Genomic DNA, 18,568 nt, shown 5'->3' on the forward strand with positions numbered 1-18,568 from the left:
ATCATGACCCATTTTATACACAGCACATGCATATACACACACGTGCACACATATATACACACAAAACTCTGACTAAAATCAAAATTTCTTTCCTAGCTCTTTCTTGTTTTTTAATTAATCACAGGACTTCTTGCAAGTGATTCTGCTTCCCTGTGTCACTACATCCAAAGAACGCTTAAATTTTTGCAGTGGATTTGACTGCTTTAACCCAAAGTAATGACATGGGCAGTTAGGAAGATATTTTTTGTTTCTGTTCAATTTCCATCTCATAATTTGCTGCCTACTTCATCTAACAGTATATTCTGTTTTTTATTTTGTTTTTTTTTGAGATGGAATCTCACTCTGTCACCCAGGCTGGAGTGCAGTGATGCGATCTCAGCTCACTGCAAGCTCCGCCTCCCAGGTTCACACCATTCTCCTGCCTCAGCCTCCCAAATAGCTGGGACTATAGGCACCCGCCACCACGCCCAACTAATTTTTTTTTTTTGTATGTTTTAGTAGAGACGGGGTTTCACCATGTTAGCCAGGATGGTCTTGATGTCCTGACCTCGTGATCCACCCGCCTCAGCCTCCCAAAGTGCTGGGATTACAGGCATGAGCTACAACACCCGCCTCTGCTTGTTTATTTATGGGTAATAATCAAAACAAATCTGATTTTGTAGATGACGATTAGCATAAAAGATAAACATTGATGGATCATGTGCTATTATATCTGCATTTCTTTGTAGTACTATCAGTCATTCACTCAATATACAATTTTCAGGTGTACTTTAAAAAGGATGTTTAAGTTACTGAAGAAAGAGATGGTACCTCAGATTCATCAGGGCACTGTGCTAAGCCCAAACACACCAAAAAAAAAAAAGTTTGAAGATTATTTATATGTTTCTCTAAAGTACCATCAGGTGAAAGTTACTTGAAGCCATAAGCTTAATATGGAGAGTAATTTTCTAACCTTTTATAAAGTGGGGTAAATGAAAAAGGATTCCCTATTAAATGGTGGACTCCTAATCCCTGCAAGTAGTAAAGCAAAAACTTTTAAATTACACATATAGGATATAATAAAGCAAATCCAATAACAAAAGGTATGCTAGGGTGTTAAAATACAGGGAGAAAACAAAGGAAGAAGTGTTTAAATATGACTGAGAAATCTAAGAAGACTTTTGGAGGAGGCAGCATTTAAGCTGGGCATTCATTTACACACAAGTCTTTACTACCCTAGCTTGAAATTTAAGGTTCAGAGAGGAATAAACTAAAAAAAGAGTTTATTTTTTCTAACACAACTTCGCTCCTCTTAAAAATTCTGCCCTTCCTCTGAATTAAATGTATACAGAAATATATATAAACCTAATAGACATTTTAATGTCTCAATTAGGTGATAAAAGTTGACGGCCGGGCGCAGGGGCTCACGCCTGTAATCCCAGCACTTTGGGAGGCTGAGGCGGGCAGATCATAAGGTCAGGAGATCGAGACCATCCTGGTTAACACAGTGAAACCCCGTCTCTGCTAAAAATACAAAAAATTAGCTGGGCGTGGTGGCGGGCGCCTGTAGTCTCAGCTACTCAGGAGGCTGAGACAGGAGAATGGCGTGAACCCGGGAGGCGGAGCTTGCAGTGAGCCAAGATCGCGCCACTGCACTCCAGCCTGGGCAATGAACAAGACTTCATCTCAAAAAAAAAAAAAAAAGTTGAACTGGAAAAGCAGTTTAAACACCTGAAGTTCTATATATAGCGAGGTTTAAGTCACCTGGGTTAGTCCTTTTACAGATAGTTAAGTGTTCAATAGTACACTCAATGAATCATTATGCTTGAGTAGAACATTTAGCAGGCTAGCCCATCTCGGGAAGAATAACAGGCCATAACCCCTAAGGAACTATCTTTTAATCTTAATGGGCTGGGAGTTAACAAGAAGTAAATTACCATTCTCTAAAATGAGGATATATTCTAAAGCCGCTACAAAAGATAAAATAGACAATTCTGGAACAAGCCCAAGGAAGCCTATCATGAGTGCACTTATAATTCAAATGAAAGGCCCTGATAGAAATCAAAGCTGTAGCTGGTTCTTCCTGTGTATTTAGTTGAATACAAAATGACTGAAAAAAAAGCTTAACTTTGAGACCAGTGTACTTTTAGATACATATGACTCAGTCCAAGTTCTTACTTGGGAAAATATGACAATGTTCCCATGCACACAATTACCAAGGGTACCTGTTCCATGAATAACAGTTTTAATGCAGTATGCTATCAGGAGAGAGAAGAAAATCTAGGTAGTAAAGCAATCTTAATGAATGAAGTGTGAAGAAAAATGGCACTTCAAAGGGCACTGGAGTGGAAACCAGAACTGGGTGACCTCGCATTATCATTAACTGCCTGTGTGTCCTTGGGGGAGTGACTTAACCTCCCTGGGTTGCAGTTATCCCATCTGAAAACAAAGAAGATGAAGCAAGGACAGTAAGGGTTCACTCTCCCTCCCACAGTGCCTAACTCAGGAGGCAATGTTCTCAATTGTCCAGAGAGGGAGGTCACCCAAAATGCCTACAATGGCATGTGCAATGTGAAAAAGCACATTCCAAAATTACAGTTGCTTTCATTTACTTTTAGTCATAATTTATTTCAAAAGTTCAAATACAATTAGTGAGGAGGATTTTTGTTAAGCTAAAGAAACACGTGTTAAAGGTTTAGAAACACTTTCAATGAGAAGATAAGCTGTAACTCATATCAAAATATCACACCATGTAGGATCTTATAACTACTTATTTCTAGGCTTAGTAAAAATTAAACATTCTCATAGACATGCTGACAGTCACTGGTGGGACCAGTGGTGTTAGAGTCTCCACAGAATATTATTAAAAATACCCAGACTGTCAGAAAATAAATTTCTGTTATTTAAGCTGCACTGACCACTCCCCACAAAAAATAAAAAACAAACCCAGAGACTGTATTGACCCAGCAGTTGTTACAGATTTGACTTGGCACATGGGCTCAGGAAACAATCTAAGTATTACTCCACATACTTAGCCTTACAGACGAACACACAAGAGGAGATATGGCAGGTTCAGCATCTTTACCTCATCCAGAGCCCAGCAGCTACCTCAGCACACTGCTTCTTTTGCCTTCTCACTCACACAGGGTGCAGCAAGAGCCAAGGGGCACATAGGCCACCTTCACACAGAGAAGCTGCAACCTCCATTTCCTGCCCATCTTTTGTAGAGATCTAGTTCCACAGACCCAAGGCTTCCATGCCAACTCACAGCTCCCAATTCAGGTATAGTAGCACACAGTAACAGGCAGGTACAGGTACATCCCACGTTATCACAACTCTATGGCTTCCCAAAAACTAGTGCTGAGAGAAGATAAGTTCCAAGGATATTCCCCCAGGCAGGTCTAGCTTAGTCCAGGACTGATGTTAACTCTTTACTCACAAATATTAAAAATGTTGGTTGGGTGCCGTGGCTCACACCTATAATCCCAGCTCTCTGGGAGGCCAAGGCAGGAGGATTTCTTGAGGCCAGGAGTTCGAGATCAGCCTGGGCAACAGAGTAGACCTGTCTCTACAAAAAAATTTAAAAATTAGTTAGTCAGGCATGGTAGTGTGCACGTGCAGTCCCAGCTACTCAGGAGGCTAGGGTTGGAGGATCACTTGAGCTCAGGAGTTCAAGGTTACAGTGAGCTATGATTACACTCCTGCACTCCAGTCTGGGCGACAGAGTGAGACCTTGTCTCTAAAAACAACAAGTTACAGCACCTTATAAAACAACTGACTCTGGTATACTTTTAAATGTGTCCCTGTGTACATGCATATAGTTTTTTAAATCCAGCTTTTCTTTTATAGCTATAAAGTGTTGATCATCTATTCATTTACACAGGCATTCTTTGAATTCAAAACTGTTAGCTTCACCTCAAGAAACCTTTACTGAAAGTCTACCACATAAACCACATGACTATGTACCAGGGATACAAATGATTTAGAAGAAGGTTTCTGCCCCTAAAGAGTCTAAGTCTATCAGCAAAGAAAAGGGATATATTTCCAAAAAGAATTAATAAAACATGGTAATATATGTAAAGTGCCAAGTACATAAGAATTAAGGAAGAAAGAGACCAGTACATTGTAGACAGCCAGGGAGGGTTTGGGGAAAATAATTTCTGCTTACTGTTAGTAACTACCATGCATTGATCTCTGACTACATGGCAAACTGTACTAGGCACTTTACATATATCATCTTACTTTATCCTCTCAACAACACAGTCAGTCAGTACTGTAATTATCTCCAATTTTCAGAAGGGAAATTTGGACTTTGAGATGTTAAGTAATTCCGCCCAAGTGGTAAAGGCCAGATTCAAACTCAGATCAGTCTGACTCCAAAGCTAGTGATCTTAAGCACCAGACTAGAAGAGACTATCCTGAAGAAACATATAATATATTCTAGCCTGGAAAACGGTATAAACAAAATCACTTTCACAGTAAAGCACATAACATTACCCTATGCCTGACCACTCAACATCAGCAAAAACAACAGCATCCACAGCAGCAACAAGGGCATTTTTACTGAGCACCTACTATGTGTCAAACACTATTCAGACATTATCTCATTTAAGCTCCATAACAGATATGTAAGGTAGGTCTGAATCCACTTACAGGTAAGAAGACTGAAACCCTGAGAAGTTAAGTGATCTTCCCAAGGTAACACAATTAGAAAGGAGCAAAACTAGAATCCAAATCCAGGTTGGTCTGATTCTGAAATCCATATTTTCCATTACTAGGAAATACTGTCTTCCAGCAGACCACTTTGGCTGAAATGAGGAACTGTACCAAGGAGGCACAAGTATTAAGGCAGAAAGGCAGGGAAGGCCCAGAAAGTGGCCTGAATGTTTGGATTTCATCCAATGTCCCTTTTTTTGGCAACAACCAGCAGGAACCATTGTTTGCTCAGGTACACAGATCTATTCAGCATACAGAGAAGGCCTGAATAGGGTAGATGACCCGTACAGAAAGGTACTTTGGAAAAGTTAATATGGCCAGGAAACCAATTTAAAGTTCACTCCAATGGAACAGATACGAAGAATGAAAATTGTAGACAAAGAATTCTCCCAAAACTGGAATTAGAGAAAGACAGGTGATAAAAACATTACAAAGAAAAATCTGGTAATAACTGGATGGTGGGAAGGAGGCAAGGATAATTCCATGTCTACAAAGGGGCTGCTAACAGAAATATGAAAAACACAAAAAGAATAAGAATGAATTTCGACATGCTGAAAATAAGGAACAGTGAGACATCTAAGTGTTCAACGAAAGCTGAAAAAAGCTAAAAGTTCAACAAAAAGTTGAACAGGACAGCAAAAAGGAGAGAGCCTGTGACATGCCAGCACAAACCTGCTTCTGTGAGAACAGGCTAGTTAACTCCACAACACTGGGAACCAAGTCCATGCTGTTCCCTGCTATTTCCCCATCACACCTCCCACAGAGCAGTGCTCTACACATCTTTTCTGAATAATTATGAGCCAATACAAATTTCTCCAGCATCCCGAGGATATCATGACTCCATCAAATATGCCTTGATGAAATCCATACCCACTATCTCTTATTATATTCTTGCAGATGCCATGCAATCCTAACAAAGAAAGAAATGAAGTCAATGTGATCTACTCACAGTGAACCAATCATAACCCTCCCAAAAGTACTGATCATGAACAACCTAGAAGGGTAGTTCAAAGACTCTGTCCTTGATGACTAGAAAGTCTTCATTATGATCATTAAGTTATGGCTCAGGTACCTACACATAGATATTAATTCCCAAAAGCCTCCAAGAAGATCATAAGTTAAAAATCAGCACTGGCAAAGCTATGACTGCAAAGAGCCTATTATACTCTGCAGAATTTCAGAAATGATTGATAGCAGAGGTGAGTTTAGTTTTGACTCCCTAGTATCCATTCCCCCTTGTTCTGGAAACACAACAAACACTCTCACCCTACTGTCAGCTCAGTGGTTTGGGTAGGGCTGCCGAGCTGGGCATATGACCTAGTCTAAGTCAATTGGCACTTCTTTTCTTTCTGGTCACAAAGAATGGGTCAAGGACAGGCACGTAAGACCCAGGCCTAAGCCAGTCAGCCAATTCCATATCTCTGGCCATAGTGATTAATTTCAAGATGCCCATTCGGGTCAAGAAGAGTTAGGACCAGGACTTTATCAGACTGTTAGAAAACAAACTTGTTCTTTATTGCTAACAGTAAGGATGCCATGGAACCTAGAGCTGCTATGGGTCACCATGTGGCATCAGTAAATGAAACTGATATAGATGGAAGCAAAGCCAAAAGGCAGAGATAGACTGGATCCTAATGCCACTGATCCAGCCAGCCCTTCTGTGAACTTTTCAGTCTCTGGGCCAATAAAATCTCATTTTTGCTTAAGCCAGGTTGAATCAGACTATATACTTGCACTGGAAAAATTCCTGCCCTAATCTAATTGCCCAAGTAGCCCTTACCTTGAAGACAAACTTGGGAAAGAATCCGACCCTCTATTTCATTTAGCAATCTATTTCTTTTGCTACATATATAATACAAGAATAATAATAGCCCATGGGAAATTTTTGCTTAGGAACTTATCATTGCAACTGAGGACACAAAAGCTCACTCTTTTCTAAGCTCTGATAATGTGAGCAAATAAGAAAGATAAACAGACAACGAAAGCTACACCAAGGACAGTCTGAGCTCTGATCAGCTAGTCCCAAACATTGTAAAGCTAGATTTATGCTTAAGCACTGAAGTTGCCACATTTTAAGTTGCTGATGCAAGTAGACATCCACATTACAGAGGGTGATGTTAGGAGACAACAAACAGCTGAGGCTGCCTACTCAAACATTTCTATAAACAACAGCAGCAAGCTTTGACCCCAGACTGTAGTTTCGAGAAACTGTGGGTATAATCCACTATCCCTCTGCAACCCAGATTGCAAGTATCTGCAAAGAAAAATGCATGGGGGAAAAAAAGTCCCTGTTACTATAAATACAGCATGAATAAATGCTATAAAGGAGAAAAAAAAAATGAACAACCAGTTGTGGGGTATTTTTGGTGGACTTTTTTCTATTCAGAACCATATTCTAAATTTCTATTTTTAATATTCAGTATCTTTTCATTTGACACTTATATTTGACATATACTATACGTTAGGATATTCTGTTTATGTTCATTTTCTGTCTCACCAGCTACAGTGTGAGTCCCTTCAAATCAGGGTCTTATCTTTCCAGACCTAAAATAGTATCTGACACAAAGTAGATGTGTAAAAATATCTGCTGAAAATTACCAAAATATTAACTACTTGGCTAGTAATGAGTTTATCTTATAATGAATAATTCTGACTTCCTTGCTTAAAATTAATATATTACCATTTATTCGATAGCTCCTATGTGCCAAACAATGTGCTAAAAACCATACACAGGCCGAGTGTGGTGGCTCACGCCTGTAATCCCAGCACTTTGGGAGGCCGAGGCAGGTGGATCATCTGAGGTCAGGAGTTCGAGATCAGCCTGACCAACATGGTAAAACCCCATCTCTATTAAAAATACAAAATTAGCTGGCCATAGTGGCACATGCCTATAATCCTAGCTACTTGGGAGGCTGAGGCAAGAGAATCGCTTGAACCCAGCAGGCGGAAGTTGCAGTGAGCTGAGATCGCACCATTGCACTCCAGCCTGGGTGACAGAGCGAAACTCTGTCTCAAAAAAAAAAAAAAATCATACATAAATGATTGACTCACTTATTTGGATTGAGATTATCCTAATCAGGAAGTGCAAATAAGTTAAAAGGAAAAATAATGCTTCTTCCTTACTCTTTTCACCGCTGTGCTTGAATAGAACTAGAACAAATGCACAGAAGTTCAAAGTGATACACTTTAGCTCAACCCAAGGAAGATGTTCTAGAAGGAACAGAGCTGTTCTAAAAGGAATGAGTTGCCTCTAGAGGAATTGGTTACTGGAGGAAACCAAGTAAAATTTCAATTAGAGATGATGCAGGCATTGAAGGAGCTGTTAACAGTATTTGGGAATTGGGACAGTATCCTGGGTTCCACCATTAAGCCTGCAAGTCTGGAGTAGCTACATTAAGTTTGAGCAAAGTCAGTAGTTATAATTTCCCATCTTTTCTTATCTATAACCCTAGACTGTTCTCCAAGATACTCTGTATTCCCTTATTATCTCATTGCCTTGAAATGCTTGCAATCTTTCCCCTTGAAAATATGAAAGAGTTTTAAAATGCTGACATTCATCTGGCCTATTGATGCAGGACATGAAGGAAGTAGATCTGAATATATTTTTGGTGCCTAAACATCTAGCAAAGCCCAAGACTAGACAATACAGGGAAAGTTAAACTAGCAAAGTGCATAATCCCTCTACTGTTATGAGCCCTTGACCCTCTCCCCTCCCACTCCAACATACTGACTTTATAGGCAATGGCATTGTATTGGAAGGGGCAGAAACTGAGTAAAGACTGCATAAAGTTGTGCTGGGGCTTCTTTGCAACCATCTAAGTCTCAGTCAAAAATATACATCTCTAAGATGGGTTTCAGGCATTATACTAAAAAATAATACCCTTAGCTTATTTTGCTTTCAGCTCTTTACCTGTTTCATAATGATAAAACTTCCCAAGCATCTGTTGGCCAGAAAACAGCATGTATTAAGACCCAGCAGTAGAGAAGGCAAAGTGGAGTTGGGAAACAGAGATACTCAGAGTGGCTGGAACTCAGACTATGAAGTGGGGAGTAGAAAGACATGAAAATAGTAAGATAGCAGGGCCAAGATCAGGAAGAACCTCATTAAGTAGTGTTTACTTCAACCTAAGGGCAATAGTAAGTCACAGAAAGACTTTAAGGAGGGGAGAGAAGTGGCAGATTTGCGTTTTCAAAATCTTGTTTCAATTATTTTTAAATAACCAATAAAGAGGAAAGAGAAGATACAAGACATGGAGAGAAAGAACAGGTAAGAGGCCTTTCCAGGAACGCAGGCAGGAGGAGATGTCAGCTTAGAATGCAGTAGTAGCAGTGGGTTAGAGAGAAATGGACAGATTCACTAAATATGCAGTAGGTAAAATCATCAGGACTTAGCAATAGACCACATATGGGGCATGAGAGAAAGAGGGGAGTCAAGGATGACCTGGAGACTTCTGGCATGGCCAGCTGGGTAGCTGGCGGTGCCATGTACTGAGATAAACACATAGTAGGTAGTCGAGGCTGAGGGGACCATGACTCAGTTTGGAACATCTCATGTTTGAGATGTACATGTGACATCCAAGTAGAGATGTCCAGAAAATAGTTTTCAGGTCTAAACTGGAGATATAAGTGCTAATTAGCATTAATAATAATATGCTCATTAGCAAGCAGACCATAACTGAAACCACAGGAAATAATGATTCACGAAAAATACATAATTCAGCCCATAAGGTAGGGCAACAATATGTGAGAAGTCAACAATATTATTTGTTTACACTTCACAGTTTTCAAAAGGCATCACATCCTAAACCAAGTAATACAGGTGTCTTGGAACGTAGGCAAAATACAAATTAATCCCTACAGGAAAAGCAACCCCCACTGACCCACACATAACAGGTGGATCTGAGATCTAACAACTGGTCATAACCTAACAACAACCTAACACCATAATACTCACCTGTGGACAAGGCCTCCTCCCGAACATCACCCTCACCAGGCTGAGGGATATTCCAGGATGTTTTGGGAAGTAAAGAAATTTCCTCTGGTGATTCTAGTCTCACCATATCCATGTGATTGCTCTGGAACTGATACCGAGGGATGAAACAGACTTTGCCTCGTTGGAAAATGTCCTTGATAATCTCTTCTGTCTCAATTTCATCTTGCATGCTCAGAAAGATGGAAATTCTTTTGGACTTTTGATACTCACTGTGGGCAATCACCTAAATGGGAAATTATGGCAATTATATTTTCCAAGAGTATATTTAGTAACTCCCCTTAACAGTTCTTCCTTTCTCTCTCAGCCTTGTCCTATTTCTTTAAATATTAAAAAGAAAAAAAAGGGGGGGGGGGGGGGCAGAGTGATATAGTGGGTCAGACAGTGTTGCATCCTGAAGCCTGACTTTTAGATTGGGACTCAGCACTTACCTGCTCCTTTTATCCCTTCCTGGTACACCCACTCTGGTAGGTGTGAAAACCCATTAAAAGGTCACTGTGGAGACAAGCTGTTTATCTACAGAATTCCAGGCTTGATCCCCACCTACCCATTTTAGTAGTCTTCGGTCATTTCACATGCTTTCCCTAGAGTCTGCTTTATTTTATCTCTGAATCTTGGCTCCCACAAGCTTCTCCACTCCTTGGATTGTCAGGCGTCTCTCTCTTCCCAAATTCTACCCATTTAAAGTCCAACGCAAGCCCTAACTTTTCCTATTTCTGCCAAACCCTTACTACATTTAGAATTAATATATAACAATAATGTATTGTCATGAGTGGATCACTAATTGTTTCATGTGCCCTAAATGTGGTATCTCTAACCGGTCCATGAACTGAGCTCTCTGAGGCAGAGAACATGCCTTATAATTCTCTCTTAGCTCTGCCATCCCCATCCCATTTCCTAAATTCATCTGTTCAAATGAATATCAAAATATTCACAATTATGGGGTGGGGGCAGATCCTGATGAAAGAAATCATTTTCAATTGAATCATCCATCAGGCAAGAGAAGGGAACTGAGCTTTGCTCATCATAGAAATGTCAACAATCTCAGGAACTTATCCAGACTCAGAAGTTAGTCCTTCACTCTCCCTTTTCCTTTTTTTTTTTTTTTTTAATATATAGACAGGGTCTCCCTCCGTTCCCCAAGCTGGAGTGCAGTGGCACAATCTGCAACCTCTGCCTCTTAGGCTCAGGCAATCCTCCTGCCTCAGCCTCCAGAGTAGCTGGGACCGCAGGTGCAACCACTATGTCCGGCTGATGTTTCGTATTTTTTTGTGGAGACAGGGTTTCACCATGTTGCTCAGGCTGGTCTCAAACTCCTGAGCTCAACTGATCCACCCACCTGGACCTCCCAAAGTGCTGGGATTACAGTTGTGAGCCACTGCGCCTGGCCAGCTCTCTTTTTTTTCCCTTCCTTTTCTGTTCTTCCCTGTTTGCCAAACTAAAAAGAAAAGAATACTTTTCTTATTCTTTATCAGACTTTTTAATACTTTTGTTATTATTATATAATTGTAAGCCATAGAAGTAGCTTATAAATATGACTAGCAAAAAGATACAGGAATAGAAAGTCAAGTTATTACTAATAAAAAAGGAAACACAGAAATCAAGTAGATACAGCACATCAAACCAGTCTAAGAAAGAAAGTTAACTCTCACATTCTGAAAATTTACAAAATTGTTTTGAGGCCTGAAATGGGCAAAGAAAGGAAATGTGAAACCTAGACCTGGGCAGGCCTGGGGCTTTGGGCATCCAACTACTATATGAGAAAGTTAAGTATCCTTTTTGCTGTCTTTACAGCAGAATATAGAAGATCGAGAGTTGAATAAGCAGTAATAAACATCAGTTAACATTCAGTGCGAGACTGTGCATACATATTTATCTTCCTTCCTCAAATCCCATTAATGTGACGGTAAAGAAGCACAAAAAAGAAAATCCATTAGAGTACTGAGAACAAGGGAACAGAGACCTAATTTCTGTAAGAAAAAGAGTGGATGGGACAGTATTTTGCTGACAAAACAGCAGCAGATCACAACACTCAGAGAATAAGGGTGCAGGTCAGGCAGAATCCATTCCTCCTTTGAAATCCCAAAGCAACTATAAAAGGCAGAGGAAATCCCCATTAGCTAAGACACCTTCATTCACAAATATGTACAGACAATAAAGGATCATCAAACATTTTGAAAAGTCAAAATACAAAATAGAAGGATGGAAAAAAAAAAAAAAAAAACAGGAAGGGGAGAAAAAACGGACAAACAGGACAGACAATTTTTTGAAATTCTAATTAGTTTTCTCAGACAAACTCAAGAAGATAATTGCATTTCTAAAATAACAATAGACTGCAGGGGAGGAAGCAATCAGGGAATCATGAAATAATCAATGGAAACTAAAATTGTGATTAGCAAAATTAAAGCAACTTAGGAGACAGCCTTGGAGTAGGGGAAAAGACAAAAATAGGAAAAATGAAAAAAATGTTAAGAAATACAGAAGATCAATCTATGATTTTTATTATCTGATTAACAAGAGTTCCAAAAAGGCACAAAGGAAAAGAAATAATCAAAGAAGATATACTTGGCTCACACCTGTAATCCCAGCACTTTTGGAGGCAGAGGTGGGTAGATCATCTGAGGTCGGGAGTTCGAGGCCAGCCTGACCAACATGGTAAAACCCTGTCTCTACTAAAAATACAAAATTAGCCGGGCGTCGTGGCACATGCCTGTAGTCCCAGATACTTGAGAGGCTGAGGTAGAAGAATCCCTTCAACCCAGGAGGCAGAAATTGAGCCAAGATCATGCCATAACACTCAAGCCTGGGCAACAAGAGCAAAACTCTATCTCAAAAAAAAAAAAAAAGTAAAAGAAAAACACTAGTCTCCATATTGAATGGGGGCCATGGGTGCTGAGCAGAACAAGGAAAATAATTTTAAATTTGAAATTCAAACTATCAATCTAGTATGAGGGTAAAACATTTCCTAATGTATATTTAAAAGTTTACCACTCCCATAGATACTTTCTCAAAAAAAATTATCTGAAGATATACTCTAATAAGATGAAAGGAAAAGAATCCAAGAGAGACAAAGATACTAGACTCAAAAAGTTACTAGACCCTAACTCAGAAGTGGAGTAAGGAGGAACCCCAGGGCAATGGCAGTGCAATGGGCCGGAGGCAACCAGACCAGAAGAAGCAAGGGGCTGGAGTGTTTTCAAAAAGAGAGTGGATTTATTTTAACAGACGATGAAAAAGAATATATTGATAAGACAAACAGATATTCTTGATTTGTCAAAAAAAGAAAAATAAAGGCAATCAGAAGCTCCTGGAAAAATACAGAACTAAATTAGAAATACGCTCCAAATGGGAACAAAGTAAAACAGAAAATGATTTTGAGCAATTATGGAGGAAAAGAGAAAAGCTTTGGTACTAACACTTGAAGCATTACCTTCCTAGTTACACATATCTAGTGACATAAAGTCATGTCTTTTCTTACATATTCAATCATACAACTTGGTTCTGTGATGAATACCATCTATAGAACAAAAATACAGCTGGGCGCGGTGGCTCATACCTGTAATCCTGGCACTTTGGGAGGCCAAGGTGGGTGGATCATGAGGTCAAGAGGTTAAGACCATCCTGGCCAACATGGTGAAACCCTGTCTCTACTAAAAATACAAAAATTAGCTGGGCGTAGTGGTGCACGCCTGTAGTCCCAGCTACTCGGGAGGCTGAGCCAAGAGAATCACTTGAACCCGGGAAGCAGAGGTTGCAGTGAGCCAAGATTGTGCCATTGCACTCCAGCCTGGAGACAGAGCGAGACTCCATCTAAAAAAAAGAAAAAAAAAATACAAGGTATGTATTCAGTGCTTTACATATTTTTGTAAATACTGTTTACTGTAAATACTATTTACTGAAATCTCAAGTTTGGAAATCGATCACAAATACTGCTGAGTAGACTCATTACAGTTACAGAGCAAAGTTTAAATATTACAAAACCTGGCCAGGTGTGGTGGCTCATGCCTGTAATCCCAGCACTTCGGGAGGCTGAGGCGGGTGGATGATGAGGTCAGGAGTTCAACATCAGCCTGGCCAAGATGGTGAAACCCTGTCTCTACTAAAAATACAAAAATTAGCCAAGCGTGGTGGCAGACATCTGTAATCCCAGCTACTCGGGAGGCTGAGGCACAGAACTCCCTGAACCCGAGAAGCAGAAGTTGCAGTGAGCCGAGATTGCGCCACTGCACTCCAGCCTGGGCGACAGAGTAAGACTCTGTCCCAAAAAATGAAAAATTACAAAACTTGACAACATAAGTATAACAATATAAATGTCAGAAACTGACAGAGGGAGTAGAAAACATAGTGAGTAAAGGGACACTAATTTCCTCATCTTATTAGTTAGAGAATCAAGATATGACATAAAGCTGAATTTCTTCACCATTTAAATTACTTCTCTGATAAATTTCTAAGTTATAAAAAGGTACAGTGACAATAAGAATAAATATGCTTTTCTAAATGAAAGATATCATTTAACACCTTTATTGAGCATTCACTATGGCAAAACACTACACAGTACACTGATGTTTCCAGAGATGATCCATTGGTTAGTCATGAAATCAATAGCAGGCTATAATTTTTAAATGAAATAGAATAGCAAATATTAAAGTTCGAGTCAGGCACAGGGGCTCACGCCTGTAATCCCAGCACTTTGAGAGCCAGAAGCGGGAAGATCATGAGGTTGAGTTCGAGACCACCCTGGCCAACATGGTGAAACCCTGTCTCTACTAAAAATAGAAAAATTAGCTGGGCATGGTGGCATGTGCCTGTAATCCCAGCTACTTGGGAGGCTGAGGCAGGAGAATCGCTTGAACGTGAGTGGCGGAGGTTACAGTGAGCTGAGATCATGCCACCGCACTCCAGCCTGGGTGACAGAACAAGACTCTGTCTCGGAAAAAAAAGAAAATATTACATTTCATTGTATGTGGTAAGAACTGTAAAATGTTCCTTGTATGTGTATATTTGCTTGTACAGAGTAAAATGTATTTATTACTGAGGGTCATGGGTCTGCTTTTTAATTTTTCTCTCTCCTCCTTTAATGCCAGCTCTCAGTTGTCATTCTATTGCTGTCAGTGACTCTGTATCTATGTAGCCACTATTCCCATCTATAGTTTATGAATTCTAATCTTCCATGGACAAAGACAACATAGAAGATTAGAAACTGAATTCATCTTTATTTCCCCCATGCTACTCCAAAATTTGTTCCACTTCCTATATTCTTTATGCCCAAGGTTAAACACCATTATACCCAGCTCTAAATTTTGGAATCATAGGTGACTCTCCTCCCCTTCCAGTATTCTCTAACCTCTTCCAATCAGTTGCCAAGTACTGCTGTTTCTCACTTAACAGTCTCCCATTTGCCTCCTTTCCCCCTATCTTCACTGCCCATGCTCTAGTTTGCATCTTTTTCATCTTTCACTTGAATTGGCACAACAGCCCCTTAATGGTCTCCATATTATTTTTTCTTTCTTCATTCCTCAACCCATTAACCAAATGTTGCCAGTATACCCTTCCTAAAGGACATATCAAAAAATAGGTAAAGCACTGAATACATCCCTTTACACACTTCTTTAACTCTCACAATCGACCTACAAGAATGATATTATCCATTTTATAGACAAGGAACCAAGGGTTCTGAGAGATTATGAGACCTGTCCAAGGATATACAGTTAAAAGACAGTGGCGCCAGATTAAACCCAGATCTGTGTAGTTCCAACGCCCATGCTAAACTGTACCCTGTCATCTCTTGCCTAAATATCCCTACTCACACTCCCCTATCCCATTTTTCCCTTCACCTGAAAAAATTCATCTTGTTCTCCAAAATTCATCTCAACATTTTGCAATAGAAAGCTTTCCAAATCCCCCTCCCCAAGGCTACATTTCCACAATATTGGTGTTTACCTTTATCATATATCTGGCTTCAATGCAATTCTTTATTCATGTCTGTTTCCTCTTTGAGGCTATCCACCCCTTTAGAGCAACAATCATCTTTTTCATGTCTACAACCCAGTACATAGCCAAGTGTGCACTACTTAGGTGTTCAACATATGTGAATGAATTAGCTAAATTTTAAACAACTAGATATAGACAAGAGTCTATATCCTTTACATATACTAAAACACCCAGCAATGCTTCCTCATAATAGCTAAAATAATTGTTTGAACGACCGAATTAACATCTGTATAGATTCCCTCATGCACACCTACATAGATGAAGAGAGGGGTGAAATAAGTATATTTGATTTACTGCTTTAACCCATTGGCACCTTGAATTTGAGCAAATAACGGATAATAGAATAGTGAGGGGTAATTAAGAAAGCCTGATGGTATAACTAATTCCAAGGAACATCAAGTCTCCAAATATCCACTGGTGTCTCTGAGGCATGATGCTGGGAAAACAGATCATCAGTTTGACTTACAACAGAATTACACATACGTACTTATTCGGGGGACATTAAATTTTTCTTCCTCTGGTGTCTAACAAAAATGAGTCCCCAAAAACTCTTTAGAACATGCCTTCAAGACAGGATATGACTCCCATTTTATTGATAAGAAAACTGACATTACATAGACAGACTAAAAATACGTAGCAGTGCAGTCGGTGAAAGTAATAAAACAGAGGTCTGCTAACCAACAAACAGGGACTCTCACTTATTCCTCTCATTTCTCTCTTCTGTTTCCTATGTTCTTGGGAAGCCTGGGTATGACAGCCACGTCTTCCTTTCATTCACTCAAGAAAAAGCATTTAATGTTGACCAACTCTGAGACAGGAAAGGCCTAGGCCCTGGAGCTACTGAGACACAGCCTTAGCCCTCCATATGCTTAGTGAAGTGCAGTCAACATCTGAGTTCTGACCTTTGGCATCTCCACACTTTTTTTGGTGTTCCCTTGTCTGAAGCACCTGCATCTTTCTCTGGCCATTTTACGAATGTAACTGGAGTCTGACTCGTAGCTCATTAACTTTAGGACTCACTGAGGGAACCTGGGCACTCAAGAGTTCACCCATCTCCTCTACCACAACTTTCTGTTCTCACCCTGCTCTCACTATAGTACCGTCATCCCCACGGAGGAGTTTTCGAGCACCAAAGGTGCCACCCATGCAAACGAACTCCCCTCCCAGAGATACATCTGTCAACCCCTGCCGTCCTCTCGCTCTTTAGCCCCACAACTTTCACTACCGGACCCTCTCTCCGCCACAGTGCGAAGAACAGCCAGACTACGACCAGGGGACGGGCGCGCGCCAGGAACGGGCGTGCAGACGCCGGGAGGGGAAACGTGCGCGCGCCTGGAGGGGAAACGTGCGCGTGGCGGGAGGGCCTAGCCCTGCGCCTGCACTGACCATGCACGGATCAGCAATCGCTGGCCGCCAGGCGTTCAGAGAGTCTATCTGCCGCGGCTTCCGCTACAGGCGGCCTCGCACCTTCTGGGTCAGTACGCGGGACTGACGTAGCCTCTCCTCGGCGCTCATCGCCCGCAGACGCTGCTTCAGCTCTCCTCGCAGGCTCCGCTTGGCGCTGCTCACCGCTGCCGCCGCCATCTCACGCCCAAGCCCAGTCCAATCCTACCCTCGGCGCCCTGGGGTTTGGTCTCCGCCCCTGGCCGCTCCCAGGTGGATCCGCGGCCTAGGGGCGGGTCGGGACTCGGGGAAGCGCTCCCACCCCGCTTCCGGGACGCGGGCCCTCGGCGCGCCGCGCGCTTGCCTAGCCCCCGGCCATTGGCACCCAGCCCTCGTGCGGCCGCCGGTGGTCCGGCCCTCCCTCCCCGGCTACCGGGAGCTGTGGCGAGGCGCCGTCGCTGCCCTGCCGCCTGACCTCCCTGAGCCCGAGCCCTCACCCGGACCGCGGAGGCGGCAGCGCCACTGGCGGGGATGGTAAAGACGGCCGGCAGTACCCACGGTGCCTGGCATCTCTTGTACTGTTGAGTACTGGGACTTCAGGGGCCAGAAAAGAAGGGCAAGGCAGGACAAGTAGCGAAATCGTCACGAGTCGCTTAACTCCAGGGATACGTCTGACAGATGCCCCGATTTCCTTCTGGTGCAAACATAGTGTAGTTACAAAGTTACTACACACCTATGCTACACACCTGTACAGCATATTTTGTACCAAATACTGTAGGCAATTGTAGCACCATGATCCTTGTGCATCTAAACACAGAAAAGGTAATGTGTTGGTTGGCTACCACATCAGTAGGTATTAGGAATTTTTCAGCTCCATTATAATCTTAAGAGACCACAGTGGTTGATGGAAATGTCCTTATGTGATGAATGTATAGACGATACATAGTTGGGAACATTGGTAAAGCAGTAACTGTAGTGTAAAAGCCAAATTTTGTGGATTCTAGTGTGAATGTATTCCAGGTCACAGTGCCCATATAGGTACTTCCTGTTATAACCATCAGTGACTGTTCATTCCCACCACTCAGCTCTGATTAAAACACAAAAATGAATTGAAACTGAAAGCAGTTTGGGGGGGTGGGTGAGGCACTTGCAGGAAGAGGTAAAAGAAACTGTGAAGTCTTGAACTGCTCCCAGTAGACAGGCGCCTCAGATTGCATAGATGGTTGCCTCTCAGATGTGACTTCCTAAAACCAGAGCTGCCTCTTCCAAACTACTTCCTTACTGACAGCCCCCGTGTCCTAATCCCCACCGTTAAGAATCACACCTCCTAAGTAAAGCATAAAAGTGCCCGGCGAGAATGCACGTGGCTTGAGAGGGGAGATCTGGCTTCTTTATGGAATCTATCAACAGCTTCCAGGGAAAGGTAATGCAAGTCCCAGGGGGATTGTGTTGTAAGAAGGGAAGGCCAGGCAGGTATAGCGTATACATATTGCAATCAGATTTGCTGAC

At 41.5% G+C, this 18,568-nt stretch overlaps 1 protein-coding gene and 1 long non-coding RNA gene across 6 annotated transcripts in view; both read right to left on the reverse strand.

Moving 5' to 3' along the window:
* Nucleotides 1–18,568, reverse strand: part of MTHFS (methenyltetrahydrofolate synthetase) — a 60,703-nt gene that overhangs the window by 32,626 nt on the left and 9,509 nt on the right. For 2 of the 5 annotated variants that reach the window (XM_073012381.1, XM_073012379.1), the window contains exon 2: nt 9,650–9,911. In XM_073012381.1, coding sequence (XP_072868482.1) covers nt 9,650–9,857 — 208 coding nt within the window. In that variant the 5' untranslated portion in view covers nt 9,858–9,911. Of the gene's footprint in view, nt 1–9,649; nt 9,912–13,241; nt 13,496–17,062; nt 17,448–18,568 lie in introns of those variants that run through there. The other 3 variants (XM_008015681.3, XM_008015684.3, XM_008015687.3) reach the window with 3 other exon arrangements.
* On the reverse strand, nt 3,869–9,635 carry LOC140710506 (uncharacterized). The gene is made up of 2 exons (XR_012091574.1): nt 9,527–9,635; nt 3,869–9,496 (listed from the first exon to the last, which is right to left on the reverse strand). It is a non-coding gene; the product is annotated as an uncharacterized lncRNA (long non-coding RNA).

This window comes from Chlorocebus sabaeus, chromosome 26 (genome assembly GCF_047675955.1).
Source record: "Chlorocebus sabaeus isolate Y175 chromosome 26, mChlSab1.0.hap1, whole genome shotgun sequence".
NCBI classification, from domain to species: domain Eukaryota; kingdom Metazoa; phylum Chordata; class Mammalia; order Primates; family Cercopithecidae; genus Chlorocebus; species Chlorocebus sabaeus.